Raw genomic sequence first — 19,114 nt, 5'->3', positions numbered from 1 at the left:
GTGAAGATATGAGGCAGGTAGTCAGAATTTGTGCGTGGGTGGCACCAGTGCTCGTGGTGACATGGAGGTGAAAGTTTGAGATTTGTATACTGTAGGTGAATTTGTGTTTGCGCGTGAGGGATGTTACTGCACTCTGCTTGTAAGCAGACGATGTGTGTAGGTGGATGAGTTTAAATATGCTGTGTGATAGCCTCATCACTTCTAAGACGTTAGGGTAGAACCGTTATTTAAATGACTCTGAAGGCATAATATCCACAACCATTTTTTTCCACCTGTATTGAAATGACTGTTAGAAGTGCAAAGTAAGCTGAAGTCCGTGAAGCGTGCAGTCATGAAACAAAACAGCTTGCAAAAGCTGAAGTTTGTCTGGAGGTGTTGCAGCATCAGGGTAGGTGACAGTATTGGCAGTGAAGCAAGCAGAATATACGCAAGCAGGAAACGTTAAAATGGCCGTGGCATTTTGACACTAAAGTAAAAGGAAGCTGCACCCGGTCTAACATGAACTGCACCATTGATATTGTAGGGTGATGGAGATGTAGGTGATAGTTGAGGGGTTGATTGTATTATTTGTTCTGTTTTTTTTTCCTGACCCATATGAACAAAGACACTACCTAGCCCCCCTCTCTCATGCCTCCTGAGGGCTGAATTGAGTGCTATTGGTGTCTGTGATTCAGATCTACTCCCTTTAAACATCTGTTTGTGTGAAACCCATTTGTAAAATCCCTAGACCTCTCCAAATTATAGGCTTAGCCTTAGACTTGTGTTGTTTAATCCCCCTTCCCCCTTTGTTTTCTATGCACATCTTTGTACGGCTGTTGCTGTGTTACATTTTTCCTTTGTTGTTGTGTTTGATCATGCCAACATGTGTGGCTGTCTTCTTGGTTTTGTTGTCCCATCAAGCAGTTGTTCTAGGGGTGAGTGGTATTACTTAAAAATCATATTTGGGTTATTATTATATTATGTATTATTCAACTATATATACATACACACACACACACACACACACACATATATATATATATATATATAAACTAAATATGATTGAAATGCAGTACAAGGCTTTGCAATTGTAACTGCGTAGTGCCTGGGGTTGAAGAAGCATTAATATACTGTGTATTGTTTTCATACATGGTGGAAGTTGAAGGCTAAACATGCTGCAGGTCCACTTTTAGCCACACCTGCTGTACATGTTTATTTTTAGGTGATATGTGTTTGATGTATTATTACTTATAGGAAGTTGGAGACTAATTCAGTTGTGCAGAATGGGTGAACTATGAATTACTGACTTTTTGGCTTGGTACCCAGGGGTTGACAAGTGCAATGGCAATCACTCTCAGGATGGGCTGAGCCTCTTCCATTGTTGAGTAACGTAAGATGCGCTCATTTTCTGAATTCATTAATATTCTGCAGACCAGATGGGAAGCCTTGGTGGCTCAGATGTGGCCCACAGGCTGCCAGTTGATGATCACTGCCCTAAATCCTACACACTGAATCTTTAACCTCAAGTTTGTTTCTTCTTTGTCAGCTCAGTTGGATTTTGGTTTTCGTTGATTAAATCGACATATATGTAAAGACTGCACCAATTATCACCAAGATTATCTAATTTCTCAAAAAATGAAAACTGCTATGAGAATTTCATTCCTCATAGCAGTAGTTTGGTTAACTAATATTATCCAAACAATTTCAGGGCATTACTCTGTAAGTTTTGAGAAGACTAGTTTTAAATGTACATATGGTAGGGATAGCTGCACTGTTCAGTTGGCAGCTGTTAGTCTGTGATGTGGCTAAAATGTTAGCGGCTTTTCATTGGACGTAAATGTCATTGTAAAAGGTCTTTATTGATGGACTAATGTACTGATTGTATTATTAACCATCAGTTAATTTAACAGGATCAATAATCCATTTGCAAGACCCTTGAAGTCCTTATAGGACACAGTGAGAACGCACAGTACAACACCACACTATGGATACCGCATTAATGTTTGTTCAGTCAGTTTTAGAAGACAGACAGGGAAGCTTGCAAAAAGGGAGACATAATGACAGTGACCTCCCTTGTTTTAACTGGAGGTGGGTGTGGGGTGGTTGGGTAGACCAACAGTGGACCAAGGACGAGGAGCAGTCATGCAGCAAACATGCCCCACTTGGGCTGTGACAATCACAATCTCTCCCACACACAGACTGTGCACTCAAATGCACCTTGAGTCAGTAGGTCAGTGAGGAGTGTAGGAGCATTATGAAGAGTGTCATGGAGATGATCAGATGGCTATGTGGGGTAGTGGAGAGGAGATTGTGACCTCTGTGAGTTAGACCTCACAGCATTGGTAAAAGTATTGTGTTCAGTGTTTTCAGGACTGCCGTTTGGTGTCTCTTGCTCTCTTTGTCAGTGTTTGTTTCTCTTTGTCACAGGTTGCTTGGAAGTTGTGACTAATCTTGCATGTGTCAGCAGGCAGAGTACCTCTGAAGCAGTAACTACAACATTATCACACCCAGCCCTTTTAGTACAATTCTCAAATGAGCATGTGTCATAGATCATTTCATTTTTTCCTTGTTTTCAAGGAAAAAAAAAACTCTTTGGAGCAGGGGCGAGTTTTTTAACTTGGTGCTTTGTGAACCTAACAGCTTTGTGTGTGCACACGCAATGTGTCAGGGTTGTTGGTAATTTCCTGTTTAGGCTGTATGCATAGACAACTTTTCAGCTGTGACTGGGTGTGCCTGCCCAAGCACTGCTTCCTCTGTGTAATATTGTAAGTACACTCAGTATGTTGCCATGGCAACATTGTAAGCAATATTAACTCAGTGTAGTTAATGACAGAGACCGCACAAACAAACCATCACACACACACAACCCCTGTGCCATTTTAAGCATTACAAATAACAGAACACAAACAGAAATATCAGTGCAGTAACCTCACATCCATCTTAACAGACATGTCATTTGTTTTCTCTGTTTCTACAAATACCCTGTGAAGTCAAGTGAACAAAGTGATTCCTGTGGTATTATTACATGATTTAAACATTTGATAGTCTTAGACAAAAGGTTTTGAATTTGGTCAAGGTTTGTAAAGCATGTATAGATTGGCAATGACCTTACTATGATTCTTTATTCCTTGCATTTCTGTCATATTGCAATTCAGCTTTTTTTGGTTTTATTTTTAGGTAAGCATCATGTCTATCTCAGTTTGAACTCTGCTGGTGTCTCAATATATGTTCATGCAGTTAGTGTCAAGGCCTATATATATATAAAGAGGAAGCTGTCGCTGGCTGGATATGTTCAGAACTAAAACAAACTTGCATTGCATTATTGTATAACATGAAATATTACTAGTTTTGTTTTATGATGATAATTATTGACATATACAAATATCTGTGTGGACACAGTGGTTGCGGTATTTGGGCCATCTGTAGTATCCTGGGTGCTCTAGGAAAAGGGGAAATTGTTGAACTTTAAGAAAAAGAATCTTTAAATATTTATGATATTTGGTTGCTCTTGACAATAAAGATAATCGGGATGTAAGATTGATATTAGACAATAAGGACTGAATGTTATTCACTGAATTTTTGTAGTACCCCTAAGACGGATACAAAATATGTCATGTCCTTATCACATTTACACTACCTGTGTGAAAAATCGTCTTTCCCCTTTTATGCAGCCTAACTATTAACCTTGTGTGCATCAGTTTGAATGATATTTGAGTCAACTGTGGATGCTTCACACATTTGCCTGTAAAAGTGGCCACTCTGCTTTCTGCCGGTCTGCATTTACTTAGTTTTCATTCTCGCTCTGATTTACATAATCTCAATAATCTCACCACTCTTAGGACCTGCTACATAAATATGTATGCACAGACAGTGCAGGTATGCACACACAGAGAAACATCAGCAACAGTGTATGACTGGCTCATTTTGTAGCTGTCATAAGCCAAAGGCATCTGCTGTTTTGCGTTCTCTTCCAGACAGATAGACAGACAAGCAGACAGAGAGAGAGAGAGAGAGAGAGAGAGAGAGAGAGAGAGAGAGAGAGAGAGAGAGAGAGAGCCCTGTGTTCTTTGTTTTGCCTTCAAGGCTATGTAATTATGCTCTCTTTGGAACACTTACATGTGCTGTATGTGTGTCTATTTGTGTGTGGGTGTTTTGTAAAGGGATTTGCATTGGGACACTGCAGGGGGTTTGTCCTGCACAGACAATTACAAAACAGCAATCAGTGTGCCACTCTTGATTTCAGACTTTGGTAAATGTCCCATGAATTGCAACTGTGCAATTGTATTATTATTTTTTTCATTTACCATCAGTCCAAAAACTCAAAGGTGTTCAACTTACAATGATATTATACAGTCAAAAGCTGACAGTCATCAAATTTTACAAGCTGCAACTAGCACACGATAGGCAGTTTTGCTTAATAAATGATTTTATCCATCATCAAAATGGTTATTATTAATTTTTTTCTTGATTGACTACTTGATTTATGGACTATAAATTTTCGCACTGTAGGTAAATTAAGACACAATGTATGTGGATTCAGTGCTAAACATTAGTGATGATTATGTTATGTTATTTATTTAATAGTTTATGTACACTATTCTATTCAATAGAGTAGTTTGTCGAGGCATAATCTTTTGCGTCACATGCTGAGTGGATTTTTGTTTCCAGTGTTATCTTAAGGATCCATGTAGCTGACACACACATTTATTGGTGTTATGCTTCTGATAGTAGCATGAACAACTAGTCTTATTGTGTATGGACTTTCAGTGGATCATAGTGGTCGTTCAATAATTACACAGAGCAGATTGTAATTCAAAGCTAACAAATAGTTGAAGTGTTTATTTTAAAGACTTTTGTCTGATGTAATGCATAACATTTAACACATAATTTTGCGGTCATTGCCACTGACTGTGTATGTGAAAACATTTTAACTAAGTCTGTAGTATTAAATTCAGCTATATTCAGCAATGTGAATAACCAGTTAGCACCTGAATCATAGCCAGCATTGGCTCATCCATTGAATGGAGGCCTTGGTACTCAGAGCGGTTCTAAAAGTGGTTCTGAAGTAGTTCATTGTTGCTTTTATAGTTCTCCTCAGACAGAGAGACAGTACTTTTAGGCCTATTTGCCTCCCTCACAAACAATCCTGGCACAAACGCTGTGGTTAATTTTATCTATGAGTGTCTGTATCCTTAACTGTACTTGTGGGTTAAAAAGCGGAAATTCACACTCACAGTTGTTGAACTCAAGAACGTTTTTTGTCTCTTCCTTCCCCATCTATCACTATTGCTGTCTTCCGGACACACTTGTGTTCAGTTTCCCATGCGATTACCCAGAATCCACTTTGCCTGCTGTCAGCTGTATAGTTCATTTCTGTGTGAATACACCACAACATTTGTATATATGTATTATTTTCTGCCCCTGTGTGTGTTTGTGGGTATGGATTGAGAGTTTGTCATTTAATGGCAGCTGTGTAAGCAGAAGCACCCTTCTCTTGACTGGTGACTGCTCTCCCCTGACTGCTCTCCCCTCTATGTGTCATTCTCCTTTATCTCTACCTCTTATTTTCCTGCTACAGAAAAAGTTCAGTGAACTTGTGCAGCTGTGGCATTTGTAGTATAGGGACCACTCACCTCTTGTAGGCAAGGGCAGAGGAAGTCTCAATAACTACACCAAGGTTGTTACAAAACCAGTAGAGTAAATGTTTAAAAATATCCTTCAGCAGGTTGTTTTACAAGGCAAATTGTTAACATTTTACATATAGAGACAGAGAGTATGGACGTTTTGTGTACCCCTAATTCAGTGAAATGCCAATTCTTGGCATTTTCCTTAATGCGATCCTTTATTATCCTAATGTGAGTTCTAAGTACACTAATCAAGGACTTCTTGATGTTGCAGTATGTGCTCTTTATGGCAAGTGTGAGCATATTTATGAGCTGCTGAAATTGGGTTTTCTAGTGGGACATTATTGGGTATAACCTGACACCTAGTTAGCGAGACATATGCAGCCACACCAGCATAGTCAACAAGAAACAAAGCAGACCTATCACAATGTAGTGCAACAGAATTTTTTTTGACCCACTGTTATTTTGCTCTACAGCATTTCAAGATACATGAATGCTAAATCATGTGACTTATTTTAATGTGGAACTAACTGGGCAATGAGCAATATGTGCTAATTGCATTGCATTGCTAAGTAGATGGGCTCACTTTAAGCTGTTGAAAAGCTACTTTTTGCAATCTTGCTCCATACATTAAAGAAGACCCTGTTCTGTGTGCGGTCTTGTAACCAGTTGACCCCCAAACCCCTGCACCTTAGACCAACCCCCAATGTTGCATGCTATTAAATGTCAGACCAAGGGATTAGAGTGTTAGGTCCATGCAGATCCATCATATGTCTTGAACGTATAGCACTTTGACTGTCAAAAGTCATGGAAAACAGCTTGTCTTTAAATTTTAATAATAGGCAAATTTGAAATCAAGAAGAAAATCTTATTGTACTACTCTTAAGATTCTTGAAAACAGGTCTTTTCACTTGTCCTGTCTCCTTTGTGTTACAAATGTTGGTTGTGGTTATTATTTGATGTTGTAAGCTCTGCATGGACTTTGACAGGACATGTATTTGTCCACTTTGAAAGTGGGCTTGTTGACAATGGGTTTCCTAAGGGGACATTATTGGACATAGCCTGACACCTAGTGGCCAACACATGCAAGTGTATTTCAGATATATTGGTGCAACTTTCCCCTCTTAAATATATATTGATGTCCCTCTGCCTCAGACTGTTTATGATTGCTGATCTATTATTAATGGGTCACACATGTAGTTACTGCCTTTTAGATGTCTTGATTAACTCTCCATAGGCTTGATTTTACAACACTGATTCCAAAAAAGTTGTGACGCTGTGTGAAACATAAATAAATGAATGAGATAATTTGCTAATCCATTTTGACATAGACTTAATTGAAAACAAAGACAATATATTGATGTTTACAACTTCATTGACTTTTGTAAATACATGCTTTTTCTGAATTTGATGCAGCAACACATCTCAAACAAGTTTTGAACATTCCTGTAAACAGGTTCATTGGTAACAGATGATGGTATCTTGATTGGGTATGAAAAGGACATCCTTGAAAGGCTCAGTTGTTGACAGTGAAGGATGGGGCTTGGTTCACCACTTTGTGAAACAAATGATTATATAAGGGATGTTACTACATGGGTTCGGAAACACTTTGTAAAGCCGTTGTCAGTACACATAATTAGTTTGGCAATGACTCCATTCTGTTTTTATTCACTAACATTTGTGGAATCAGGGTTGTAAATGTATTAGTTCTCTGGAGATGTGTACGAGTTATAACGCTGATTGACTGTTTCGCTCTCTCCTGCTGAGTCGCTCATGAGCTCTGTAGATGGTTTCCTCTGTTTCCTGTCATGATTTCTGTCTAATTGACTCTTTCTCTTTCTCTCCCTCCATCTACCTCCCTCCTTGTCACCGCCTTTCCCTGCTATCTGTTGGATTTTTCTTACCCTTCTGTGTTATTTTTCTCTCTCTCATCCGTTCATCCTTACAGAAACTCAAACGGCTGATTCCTGATGAGGTAGGTTTGTTATTGCTTGCCACCATCACCTGTGTGCTTGACTCGTCCATCCGTCACTGTGGTCTTTGATAAACCAACTCACCATTATTCATTTAATGTCATGTCGCCGTCTGTCATACAAACTTAATCCCCTGTAACACAAATGCTGTTAAGTATCTGTTTTGTCTTGTGTTGTATTTCCATTGGATGTGCATGCTTTGAAGATACGTACTGAGAGCATGAAATTCTTGGCACATAGCAGAGTGATCCTGAAACAGTAGCATGCAAGAATCATACATATTGACAGATTATTATTCATGATTCATTACAGAAATCACGATGTTAATATGTGCCAAGGATTACATGTATCCTTAAGTTGATTTTCTTCAGTGTTTTTCATTTGACAATAAATGATATAAACAGTCAGTGCAAGTACTTGAAATTTGCCACACAAAGCCATTAAAAGCAGAGAGAAGAAAGTCTCCCATTGCTTGTCAAAATTGAGGCTCATGGTCTGCGTCTGCCAATGTTTGCTGCTTGTTGACTTTGAATGGCAATGTTTGTCAGCAAAGCCTTCAACATTTCTGATCCCTAATCATCATCTCATGTTGCTGAAAGATTTCTACTGTTGTAGAAAATGTACTATCCCAAAAACTAAGGGAGAAAAAGCCCTTGAGAGTTTTGTTACTCTTCATTTATTCAACATTGGTATTAAGAGAGTAGGCTCGTCTTCAGACTGTGAATTGATTAGGGATTACTACCTTGTTTTGTGGCCTTACAGCGATGGTTGCACTTTGCCGTTTTTCCTCTCTGACCTCTTTCCTCTAACCTATGTCATATTGTTTGCCAATCCAGTTGGAGCGTTTCACCAGCATGAGGATGAAAAAGGACAAGGAGAAGCCCGGCCATATGCCGGGTCAGCGACACTCTTCAGCTGCCAACTATGAGTTAAATGCTCAGAGTGCTATGCTGCATGATCATTCTGATGAATATGTGCTGGATCTCTTCGAACAGATGCTGGTGAGAAAGATTTGTATTGTGTGCACAAGATTCTGCTTTTGGAGAATCACCTTTTCATTATTTCCCCTGAACAATTATTGAAACTTGTACTTTGTATATTCCACTCTCAAAGTGTTTCGTAGTAATGTGGTATTATTTAATAACTCTGCTCAGTGTCTTAGCGCCTCCATTTAATGCGATTCCTTACATTTAAAAATACAGTAAGATTTCCATTGCAGAATGTGTTTTCTGTTTATTAATTCCTTGAGTTAACAGATATTTCAGCATGCTGTCTCCTTGTCTCAAAATACCTTTATTTATTCCTCCATCCTACTTTATATGTCTTTGTATCTCCTTGCTTCCTCCTTCTTTCTCCAGGTGGATATGAACCTGAACGAGGAGAAGCAGCAGCCTCTAAGGGAAAAAGACATTATGATCAAACGAGAGATGGTCTCCCAGTACCTCCACACATCTAAAGCTGTCAGTACCAAAATAATATTGCTGTGTTGAAGGTTCATTTGAAGACAGTCTCTTGGAAGTTGTGTTTTTTTTTCAGTATTAACTAAAATCAGTACAGGTTCCAAAGCATTTTGACCTATATATATGTATGCCTTATTATCCTATGCTAAACCCATAGTGCTACATATGGGCCTGTCATGAAGCCAGACTGAAGTGTTTTCAAGCAACACTACTGCTTGTTCACTTCCTTAACTGATCATGTTTGATGCCTTTGCTTATGCGGTTGGAGTGTTTCCCTACTCAAGTCAAGACTAGATTGTTTTATACATTATACAAATGTATTCACTGGTGAAATGCAGAATCAATATATCACAATCATCATTGGTAGAACCAGCTACCACACTCTACTCTACTACTCTACTACTCTAGTATTAGTAGCAATCGGAATAATATGATTAAATATGGTGAAAAGGAGTAGCTCAAAGGACCAACATAACCAAGCATAGATGGTAGCCAGCACAGTTCATTAACTGTGAAATAAGTCTATTAAGAGGAAATCCTACATGAAGTACCCTTTAATTCTGCAACTGTAGTCTGTAACTGGGCTACACTATTGCCCTTGGAGCCCTACCGTTGTGCTTTCCCGTAATAATAATACCAGTTCTAACCTGAAAAGACAAATATAGACACACAAAATGACTCTTGAGTTTGTGTGCCCACTGTGTCTACTATTATTTGTTGAATAGGGCCAAAACCAGAAGGAGAGCGATAAGTCAGCCATGATGTACATCCAGGAGTTAAAGTCAGACCTCCGCGAGACAAAGCTGCTGAGCTGCCTGGAATCTCTACGAGTATCACTCAATAACAACCCTGTCAGGTAGTACACACACATGCTTACATACATGAACACACATGAATACAGTGTCCCTGACCCAGATAAATGCAGGTGTTGATTCTGATTAACTGTGTCAATCTCCAAGTGTGCATCAGCCCAGCTGAGACTTTGTTGCAAGTCTTTTTAAAGTTTCTAAGTTGTAAAAACGTGACAGAGCTGAAGCCGTTTTACAAAGAAAAATGCTAAAAACTGCAATGTCCAGATGTGCAAAAGTGATCCTATTTACATGTGCTGCCATAGAAGCTTCTATTAAATAGTCACCTAAAGGAAGCAAATGCTTGTGCAGTCCTTCACACTGTGCTGCTTGCTGTGTTATGTGACTGGAAAACCAATTGACTGACGCAGTGATGATTCAGCTGTATCACAGTAAAGGGAAGAATATTTAAAAGATAAAGTAAATAAATTTGTAATTCCTTAAGATAAATCAATAGACATATATTTTTACTTTGATCTTACAGTCTTTAGTTGTCGATCAGTGTGATTAATCCACTGTGATTCAAAATTGTGAAACATTCTATTTTCTTTGTAATGTTCAGCTTTTATGTTTTTTTTTTTAATTTGCCGGTTGTGTGTATGTCAATCTGCCTGTCACATTCTTGCCAATGCAATATCTCAGGAATACCGGGAGGCAATTTCTGTTTGGCACAAATGTTTACCTGGACTCAATAATGAAGTGGTTAGAATTTGGTGTTTTAGTGGAATCATACATGTCAAATAGTGATAGCTTACATTTCACCAAAAAAGACACAACACCTTTTATTAAATTCCTTCAAAGTCTTTACCACATATATTATATTAGTCTGGACAGACATGAATGTACTCTGCAAGTTAGCTGGGAGGCGCAGGCATACAACTGCAGAGTGGTTATTCTAGTTTGACTGTATACATTACAGAGTTTGACTTGCAGATATAAATTAAGGTCTTTTTGAGTTTCTCAACTATCTTAGTTGAAAGCATAGTCATGTTTTTTTTTTTTTTTTTTTTTTAAAAATCCCTCTAATTCAATTCGGGGAATTTTTATTACAAAGAAAAAAAATGTGTGATTTAAAACAAAAAAAAGGAGAGACACCAGATTTTTCAACATGATAAAATCAATTTTAACAGCAGAAACACAAAAAGGTAATGTGAGTACTTAAGAAATCATGTGCTCTTGTCACTTTCAGTTGGGTGCAGAACTTCGGAGGTGAGGGGCTGGCACTGCTGCTGAATCTGCTTCGAAGACTACAGGAGGATAAAGACGAGAACACGTAAGACCCTTAAGCCACAGAATAACTATAACTTGTTCTCTCTAGCAGTGTGTGTTTGTAATATCTTTCCATGTCTGTCTTCTTTCCTCATCCACCAACTAGAATGATTGCTGTGAAATGTCAACACGAGATCATTCGCTGTCTAAAAGCCTTCATGAACAACAAGGTAAGACAATTGACTGTTTTCTCTCCCTAAATCAAAGTAGCTAATCCTTTCTATGTGTTAAGTAATAGAACTAGTAATAGAACAATCTTCATCATGTTTACAACCCTTGTTGTAGTGTAGCAGTTCTTCCTCTAGATGGCATCATGAAGCCACTGACCAGCTGTGGTCAGTTCATTACGGTGAATGCACCTTTGAGAACACTTGAGTTATATCATCAATATAAATCTCTTCAAAATCTATCACATCTATTAATTACACATCAGTAATTGAATATCAATGATGTGGTTGTGATGTGATTGTGATGTGATGTGATGTGATTGAGTATCAGTGCCGACAAGAGACCAAATGCTACGTTACTCTTTATAGCCTAAAGTAATACATAGTTCTGATTAGCTAAGATCAATGTCATAAAAGCATCAAATTTAAAGGTGTGGATACAACACAGACACTGTCACAAGTTTGGTTTGTTAGTGAAATTCAGTCAATATTGAACTGAAATTGTCAGTAGTTGTAAATGTTACAATATTTGTCAATATGACAGTTTGGATGTTTAATAAATATTGGAAAAACAGTAAGTTTGTCATTGCCTTGATGTAGTCAATATCCATGATAACAGCGCATAGTAGTAGCTTGGTAAGTGATGGCAACTGATTGAAAAGTGCAGCCTGTGCTCCCTTGTAGAGTTGTTGAACATGTAACCTCTTGTCAGACCGTCATATCACTTTGTTTGTATCAATATATGCCTGTTATTTCCAAAGTTGTTGCGGTCAGTAAATTTTATCCTGACTGACAAAAACTCATTTTTCTGATGTAACCTCTAAAATTTGAACCATGAAAGCCCTGTCTCTGCTCTGCTGCACACAATAAATCTGAAAGGACTTTGCCTCATTCTGCCTTCTCTCTTCCTCGCTTTTTTTCCCGTCAGTATGGTCTGAAATCCATGCTGGAGTCAGATGAGGGAATCCCTCTGCTGGTCAGAGCCATCAACCCCAGGGTGCCTCATATGATGGTGGATGCTGTCAAGCTGCTCTCTGCCATCTCAATTTTGGAACATCCTGAGAACCTGTAAGCATCCCAGACAACCACATTTAATGGTCCATCTTCCCCTGACTGCATTAGTTTAAAGTCTGGAGCACAAATCTAATATGCAGTGTTATATGAAGATACAGTGTTGAACTGCTCTATTTAGGATGACTAGCAACCTAGCACTGACATCAATAATTGAATTATTGCATGTCTTACTTCTTTTCTCATTGACTTGTATGTCAGGTTTCAGTAAAAGCTGTAGTTTTACACTCTGCATACATGTTTTTTTTGTCATATCAAATGTTGTATTTATGTAGTGTTGAATATATGTAGCAACAACTTAAATGATGTGAATAACTGTCTGTTTTTGCAGTCATGAGCGTGTTCTGGAGGCCATTACAGAGGAGGCAGAGAAACGGGACATTGAGAGGTTTCAGCCTCTCCTTGCTGGGATGAACAATCACAACATTGCTCTTAAGGTACACATACACATGCACAAACATACTTTATCTATTATAAATCCCCATGTGTGTTTTTGTTTGCCAAATGACACCAGCCCAGTTGTATTTCATAGACAGAGGTACTTGATGCAGTCTGCAGTATAAAAGACTTACTCAGCTGACAAATATTGTGTTTTGTATTACATTTGTCATCTATCCAGTTATTCTGACTGTGTAATGTGTTTTTGGCAGGGTGGCTGCATGCAGCTGATCAATGCCTTGATCAGCCGGGGAGAAGAGTTGGACTTCAGGATCCATATTCGCTCTGAACTACTAAGACTGGGGCTCAGAGAACAGCTGACGGTACAGAAAGCACCGTCTTTTGATCTTCTCTCAAAGTGACTCTCCAACAACACACATTTGCACAGCCTCACTCTTCATGTCTCTCTCACTGTGATGCCTCTGTCTTGCTGACTGGCTGACACACACTCCTATGCTGTAAAAAAAAAAAAAAAAAAAAGAGCAAAAAACTTTCACAACTGTCAAAACTCAATGTTTGTCACAGTCTCCCTGCCATTCTCCCCTTGCCTTTTCTTTTTTCCCCCCATCGCTCTCCCTGCAGGAGGTGCGGATGATAGAAAACGAAGAGCTGAGGGTGCAGCTGACGGTGTTTGATGAACAGGCTGAGGATGACTCTGAGGACCTCAAAGCACGACTTGATGACATCCGCATTGAAATGGAATATCCTTCCACTGAGCAAAATTTTCCCTCTGTAGAAATTGACAGGGTCTACTTTTTGACCTTGGTTTTCAAGGATGCCTGGATACAACATTGCTTTGCATGCTTGTGGTTTTGTGTTTACATTACTTTGCCACTTTGATGAGCAAAAGGAATAACCTTCAAAATGTTTTTCCTAATGAAAGAATATGTATGATTCAGACAGAATAGTATATGGAATTATATGCATATATTCGTTGTCTTATAATGAGTCAGCTATGTACACAACATCAAATTGCTATTTTCTCCCCCTGTGCAATCAGCCTGAACACTTACTTTCTTTCAAGGCAGATGCAAAATGAATATTTTCATACTTAATAAGCATCGTTTTTCAGGCTCTAGGGACACTGTAACCCTGCGTGGACTTTTTTGCATTCAAAATCTGTCTTTGCTAATTGGATCCTCTCCGGCATAAGCTACTCATCTGTAGTGCTGTAAAGAACAGCAAAACATCCAACCACTGGTGGACCTTGTCATTGCTTTAATGTAACTCTCAATGATATGTTTTTGTCATAAAAGTAAGAGTCCGTCCAATTAGATACACAACAACCATAGAAACTACTTTTGTTTGTTTTTTTTGTTGTATGTGGACTTTATGGTTCATGCTCCTGCACTTCGATATCATTGTAGACATATGCTCATCTGCTTTATTCTATGTAGATATGGCCAATCTTTGTAGAACCTCCGTGTCTGTCATGTCTAATGATTTTGACCTAATTTGACAAAGATAGATATTTGAAGGAAAAGATGCAAAGGATGTTGTTTTATGTTACACAGTGCATACTGGTTTCAGCTGGTCGTCTTGTGGGACATCCAGGAGAGACAGATTTTTGATAAAAAAGAAAGTCATTCTTACTGTAATAGTGAACTTTTCTTCTTGCTGCTTTTGACTTGCAGTTATAATTCTCAACACCAGGTGTCTCCAAGGGGTCACAATTCAGTGAAAACATAGTCTGCCTTCCCCACTTCAACACTGTGTCTTCTGCCTGCACCTGTGATTAACACAAAGATGATGTAACACAGTTGGTCAAAGGAATTTTGAAAACAAAGATGCATATGCGATAGAATTGGCTTTGGCAGTTGTGCAAGACATGTTGAGATTACATCACATTGTCCCTATACAGCGAAGGTTATCAGATGGACGAGGGCCTGACTTGTGTCACTGTAATTCTGCAGTGTACAGACGGCACTGTTCAGTTGTGTTCCTTTTGTAAGTAATAATTGTAGCAAAGGTTGCTGTATGGCTCCTCAGTCACTGATTGTTGAAGATGTTGTGTGTGGAGTATTTAATAATCGTGCTAAGCTCTTCAATTCATTGTGTTAATTGAGCCTTAATTTTTGCTTCACTGATGTGAGGGAAGTGTTCGACATCCTAGTCAACACTGTGAAGGACTCCAAGGCTGAGAACCACTTCCTGTCCCTGATGCAGCACCTGCTGCTGATCCGTAATGATTATTTGGCCAGGTAGCACAAGAACATACACACTCATACATGTTGCTACTCTCTCACACATGCTCCTGCTCACATGCTCATTAGTGCTTATCAACACTGTTTTATTATTGTGATACAGTGCTTTATCATTTAGGAGTAATAGGAAGTAGAATAAAGCTAATTTATTTTTCTGAACGATTGGGTGCCTAGCTGTATGTAGCACAAGGTAAAGAGAGGTAAAGATTTCTAGAATTGTAAATGTTGTGTTGTTGTATGGTATCATTATTTTATCAAAATTGACGTTTATGTGAAAAAATGTGGATTTTTTTCAAAATCATACAGCCATATATATGTAAGGAAAATGTAAGAATTTTCTTCAGTTCCCTCTCTTACCATCCCCATGTCAGTCCTTTCCTCTGTTTCCTGTTTGTTTGCTAGAGAATCGTTCAGAGCTGAGAAATTAATACATGCAAAGTCCAATTCCATTTTAATAGAAATGAATGTGCATCATGTGCTAATGTCTCTCCCTGTGTATTCCAAAGCCCATGGGGGTTTAGCTCGGGAAATAGAGAAGAAAGGAAGAGTGAATGTTTGATTGACGAGACGGGGGGGGGTAGAGTAATGTTCGGAACAAGCCAAGAGTTGTATGGCTTTCTGTGTCCACATTTACACACGCGTGTCCACTTCCCACTCCATTAACACATAAGGGAAAAATGCTTTGCTTTACGTAATATCGCAGAATACGTCCAGGACACACAAAAACGTGCAGGTGTGCACGCATTTGAGTTAGTTGTGTTGTTGGTTCAGTGTTGCCTTGACAGCATCAGGCAAACATGAAATTGGTGGTTTATTTTTAACACAATTTAGGGAATATATTGTGAGCATGGAAAAGGTAGGTTGGCCCAGACATGTAATCCCAGCTGAAGTCTTTTTACCTCCCCTCTTTTTCTCCCTCTTTCCTTTCCTGTTTTGTCTGTCCAGGTGATCCCCTTGAACACAATAGAGGTGGTCTGTAATGGACTCCACAGAGACAGAAAGTGAGGGTGGGAGGGAGAGAGAGCTGTAGAATGGCAGAAAATACAGCCTGATAATTACAGAGATGAAAAGAGAAGGGAGGTGGAGGGTGAGACAATAATGAAGAAGAAATTGAGAGTTGAAGTAAATTGCTAGGTAGATGTGGAGAGAATGAGGGAGGGGCGTGCAGGGAATGGAAGGGTTAGCATTTGTGTGGGAATGAACGAAAGAGTACCAGCTGCTTTGGTCTTTTTTCATTCTGGGTCTCACTGTTTTCAATCTCAAGTGAAGATGGAGGCCAGGGACTTTACTAGAATACACAACTGCGCTCATATGAATGGTCATACTTACTGTATAGTCATGCACATACTGTTCATGTGCACAGACCATAAAGGGCCAAATAGAGTTTTAAAATGCAGTGACATCTGTATGTTTGTTTTAGGATTTAGCATTTCCCAGTAAATCACCTTAGGCCTACCAATCATATTTTTCCTAATATACCTAATATCTCAATTTAATATTTTAAACTCATGAAGAATGCCAGATTTAGCCAAATGCATATATCCAGTTTTTCCAGAATGACACTAGATGTCTCTCTCGCTCCACGGATAAATCAGAGCTTCAGGAAAAAAAACAAAAAAAAACAAAAAAAAAAAACCTTCAAGTATAGTGAAGGAGTGGAATAAGTGTCAGACAAAGGCAGAGTGACTAAGAGAGACAAGGGAGGGAGGGAGAGAGAATAAATAAAGTATTGAGTTTGTGACTCTGGCAGCATCTAATGGGGTCAGGGAATAAGACACCTCCAAAATTGAGTGTCTTTGTGAAGCTGGCTTGATCAGACACGGAGCGCTGGACATACACCAACACACTCTCACGAACACAGTTGCACACAATCAATCTTTGTGACAAGCAACTCAAACCGTCATGCTCACACAGACAGCCGGTCTCAGTTGCAGACAGAGTGACATAGCATGCGTGTTCTCACATTTGTCTGAACAAATGAACCTGCTTTCTCTTTGTCAATCCCACTCTCTGCTCACATAATGTGCCAGAGTTCTTGTGCATTTGGACTAGAATGACATTGTAAAAGACATTTATCTGCTGTGCTTGTCATTGTGGACACAACATGCAAAGTATATTGTTGAAAAAATCTCCTTTTTTTTTTTTTTTTTTACTCCAGCAACACATATAAACTCTCCTTCTCCACTTTTACTTTGCTTCCATCCTTCTCATCTTATCGTCGTCCCATCTGTTTCTTAATCCATCCCTCTGTTAATCCGTCTCTCCCTCTCTTCTGCAGACCTCAGTACTACAAATTGATAGACGAGTGTATCGCTCAGATCGTGCTTCACAGGAATGGAGCCGACCCAGACTTCAAGTGTCGTAACCTCAGCCTCAACATTGAAGGCTTGATAGGTGAGTTGTTAGACCAGACCACACATATGTAGCATCAAGTGTACATTCTTGCCTATCACGCAACACCCATAGAATTTAGAGCTATATTCATGTACTTTCACAGACATTAAAGACCAAGTCAACATAAAATGCACACTTACCAGACAAATAAAACTCTGCTGAGCGTGTGTGACTTGAAACTTTAAACCATATTTCACTTTTGGCCTACCCCACTCGAATTACTGACACAATTGCTGTGCTGCAGTTATTGACCGTCCTGTGTGATTTAACCTTAATTTGGTCATAATTTGTCTTAAATTTCTGAGGATTGACAAATGTGTAGTGGCCCAGAAACGCCATAGGGTGGTGCCAGAGAGGGAGTGTGTATCAATTTGAGCTGATTTGTGCTAAAGATTTTATGGTCACAGGTCAGAACTTTATCAAGAGGATAAAGGCTTTATCAAACCAAGTAATCCTTGTCCAATTTCACATTATAGTGGGTGAGATTTCTCAGTTCTCCGATTTTTGACCCCTGACACACATTGATATGTTGGCTAGATGGTAACTTTCAGGCAAGATGTATGCAGTGGTGAATGTGTAATCAATATAATAATGCCCATATGAATATTGAAACAGGTTTTGCTTGCTGTGCTCAGTCCTCCTTTTCATACTGAGTATAAAAAGATCCCCTCCTGATGTACTTCCAATGGAAGTGAAGGGGGCACCAAATCTACAGTCCTCATTTTTGCAAAAATATATTCCAGTCTGAAGCTAAAATGAGGCTTCTCCAGGCTGAGTTAGACAGATCAAGTGCGTTCCTTTCCAAAGTTACTGTCTTTTTAGTGCAGAGTACCCTCTTTGTTTTAGTGTATATTAATGTTTTAATGTACATATGGGCACCTGACTCGAAAAAGTGCCTTGATCTTGATCTCCATAGAAAACTCACACAGACTATGGAGATCAAGAAAGTATTATATATAGTGGCCACGGAACCATGTCATTTTCTGTCACTCTATTTAATTGAGCATGAAATGTTGAATTTTGTGAAATTTGTGGACGTGATTGACAGCTCTAGACGTTGACAAGAAAACACCTGCTGACTATAGTAAACCAAACCAGAGCAGAATGGAGGTGCAGGCCATGTCTCAAGAGTTCAATACTCCTTTATGGCAGGTCTCCGTTGCTCACCGCAGGAGGCTCTAATTGCGCTGCTTCTAAATGCGTCCTGACACACACACAGGCTGGCTGGCCTCCTTTAAGGCTGCCAGAGTTATTATCGGTGGAAAGCAGCCCAATTCTGCCCTGCATGCATTATTTAGTGTTTTTCTTTGAACTCTGAAATTCAGCACAGTTTTTCCCCCCACATTCTGGCTCCCTTAGTGCTCTCTATTCAAAGTTTGTCCCATTTAACCTAGCCACCATGACAGAAGTAACCCCCCATTACACATCCAATAACCATATAAACTCATACACAAATGCACACTCTGAAATTGTATATAGGTTGGCATTTTATTGTGAGATTCTTTTATCCAGCAAAAACTTTCCTTTCACATCATAGATTTTTCACTTTTCTCTGAGTTAATGTAGATACAAGGAAACCTGCATCGTTTCAACTCATTTTTCCACTTGCCATATTTTCATTTCAACTGAACACTCAAAACTTATCCTCCTCACAATCTTTATAATTCACTTCTATAAGTTTATGTAA

At 39.0% G+C, this 19,114-nt stretch overlaps 2 protein-coding genes across 2 annotated transcripts in view; one reads left to right on the top strand and one right to left on the bottom strand.

The window, feature by feature from the left end:
* diaph1 (diaphanous related formin 1) overlaps positions 1-19,114 on the top strand; it is a 91,876-nt gene that overhangs the window by 12,623 nt on the left and 60,139 nt on the right. The window contains exons 2-13 of the mRNA XM_076739732.1: positions 7,552-7,578; positions 8,413-8,577; positions 8,935-9,036; positions 9,762-9,892; positions 11,074-11,157; positions 11,260-11,323; positions 12,249-12,388; positions 12,723-12,828; positions 13,042-13,152; positions 13,412-13,530; positions 14,914-15,030; positions 17,312-17,427. Of these exons, the coding sequence (XP_076595847.1) occupies positions 7,552-7,578; positions 8,413-8,577; positions 8,935-9,036; positions 9,762-9,892; positions 11,074-11,157; positions 11,260-11,323; positions 12,249-12,388; positions 12,723-12,828; positions 13,042-13,152; positions 13,412-13,530; positions 14,914-15,030; positions 17,312-17,427 (1,282 nt within the window). The remainder of the gene's footprint in view (positions 1-7,551; positions 7,579-8,412; positions 8,578-8,934; positions 9,037-9,761; positions 9,893-11,073; positions 11,158-11,259; positions 11,324-12,248; positions 12,389-12,722; positions 12,829-13,041; positions 13,153-13,411; positions 13,531-14,913; positions 15,031-17,311; positions 17,428-19,114) is intronic.
* Positions 12,012-19,114, bottom strand: part of LOC143325930 (protocadherin beta-16-like) — a 164,908-nt gene continuing 157,805 nt past the window's right edge. The window contains exon 2 of the mRNA XM_076739351.1: positions 12,012-12,022. The gene's annotated coding sequence lies outside the window, so the exon portion shown is untranslated. The remainder of the gene's footprint in view (positions 12,023-19,114) is intronic.

Source organism: Chaetodon auriga, chromosome 9 (assembly GCF_051107435.1).
Source record: "Chaetodon auriga isolate fChaAug3 chromosome 9, fChaAug3.hap1, whole genome shotgun sequence".
NCBI lineage: Eukaryota > Metazoa > Chordata > Actinopteri > Chaetodontiformes > Chaetodontidae > Chaetodon > Chaetodon auriga.
The sequence above is the reverse complement of the archived record's forward strand: the minus strand, read 5'-3'. Positions and strand labels throughout refer to the sequence as shown.